The 1,048-nt window shown below is 52.0% G+C and overlaps 1 protein-coding gene across 1 annotated transcript in view; it reads left to right on the top strand.

Annotated features, from left to right (window-relative positions):
- The window catches only part of LOC101997854 (BTB/POZ domain-containing protein KCTD14), an 11,892-nt gene extending 10,850 nt beyond the window's left edge, over positions 1 to 1,042 (top strand). Inside the window, exon 3 of the mRNA XM_013349426.2 lies at positions 1 to 1,042. This exon is cut by the window's left edge and continues 1 nt beyond it. Within this exon, the coding sequence (XP_013204880.1) occupies positions 1 to 636 (636 nt within the window). The 3' untranslated portion in view covers positions 637 to 1,042.
- Positions 1,043 to 1,048: the final 6 nt, after the last annotated feature.

Below are 1,048 nucleotides of genomic sequence, written 5' to 3'. Positions count from 1 at the left end.
GTAGGTGGACAGTTCTACACCACCACCATGGGCACCCTGATGAAACATCCAGGCTCAAAGTTCTCCGAGATATTATCCCGATCAGCAAAATTCTACAAGGATGCCCACGGCCGCTTCTTCATTGATCGCCCTGGCACCTACTTCGGGCCTATCCTGGACTACCTATGCACTGGGCAAGTGCCCACAGAGAACATTCCTGAGGTTTACCACGAGGCTAAGTTCTACCAGATCCATCTCTTGGTGAAGGTTTTGGAGGATATGCCCCAGATCTTCGGTGAGCAGGTGGCTCGCATGCAGTTCTTGCTGGGAGTGCCAAACTACAGGGAGAACCTGGAGGTCCTGCTGCACCTGGCTCGGGCAGAGGCTGTGGCAATGCGCTCGTCCAAAGTGGTGGTATGTGTGGTGCATACGGAGGAGGAGGAGGCCAAGTGCGTGGAGCCGCTGCATATCCTGGAGGCCAAAAAGACGCCCGTCGTCAAATTTGGGCCCTGGAAGGCAGGCCCTGGGACGGAGGACTTTGTGTACTGCCTGGAGAAGGACATTAGAGCCAAGGGGTATATGGTGTCCCCTCAGAGGTACCATCTGAGCAAGGACCCGTATACATGCTTCTGGATATTCATCTTCACTTGGTGGTGATCCCTACGAGTAGGGACTGTTTGTTAGTGGTTGTGGTGTGAAACCAGGTGCCACCACAAGCCAAGTTCTAAAGCTGGGCCTGTAGCTCCAGTACTTAGGAGGCTGAGGAAGACTAACCACCATGAGTTCAAAGCTAGCCTTGGATATAGATTGAGACCCCACCGAAACAGCTCAGGAGAGGTCAGACTGGCCTGACTCCACACCTGTTCCCCGCTGGAGCCTTATCTTGCTGGCTGGAATAAAGTAGGGTTTCTCCTGTCTTCTGGGAAATGAAGCTTATCAAATGTTTAACAGATCAAAGGGTTCCTCCTTGCTTGCTGGAAATAACCCTGATGCAAAAACTCCTCTAGCCTGCACCTGGTGTGATGTCATTGTGTTTTGTCTTTATAAATCCTGTAGTGCTCAAGTTAGG

This window comes from Microtus ochrogaster, chromosome 18 (genome assembly GCF_000317375.1).
Source record: "Microtus ochrogaster isolate Prairie Vole_2 chromosome 18, MicOch1.0, whole genome shotgun sequence".
Classification (NCBI taxonomy): domain Eukaryota; kingdom Metazoa; phylum Chordata; class Mammalia; order Rodentia; family Cricetidae; genus Microtus; species Microtus ochrogaster.
This window is presented reverse-complemented; position numbering and strand designations above follow the sequence as displayed.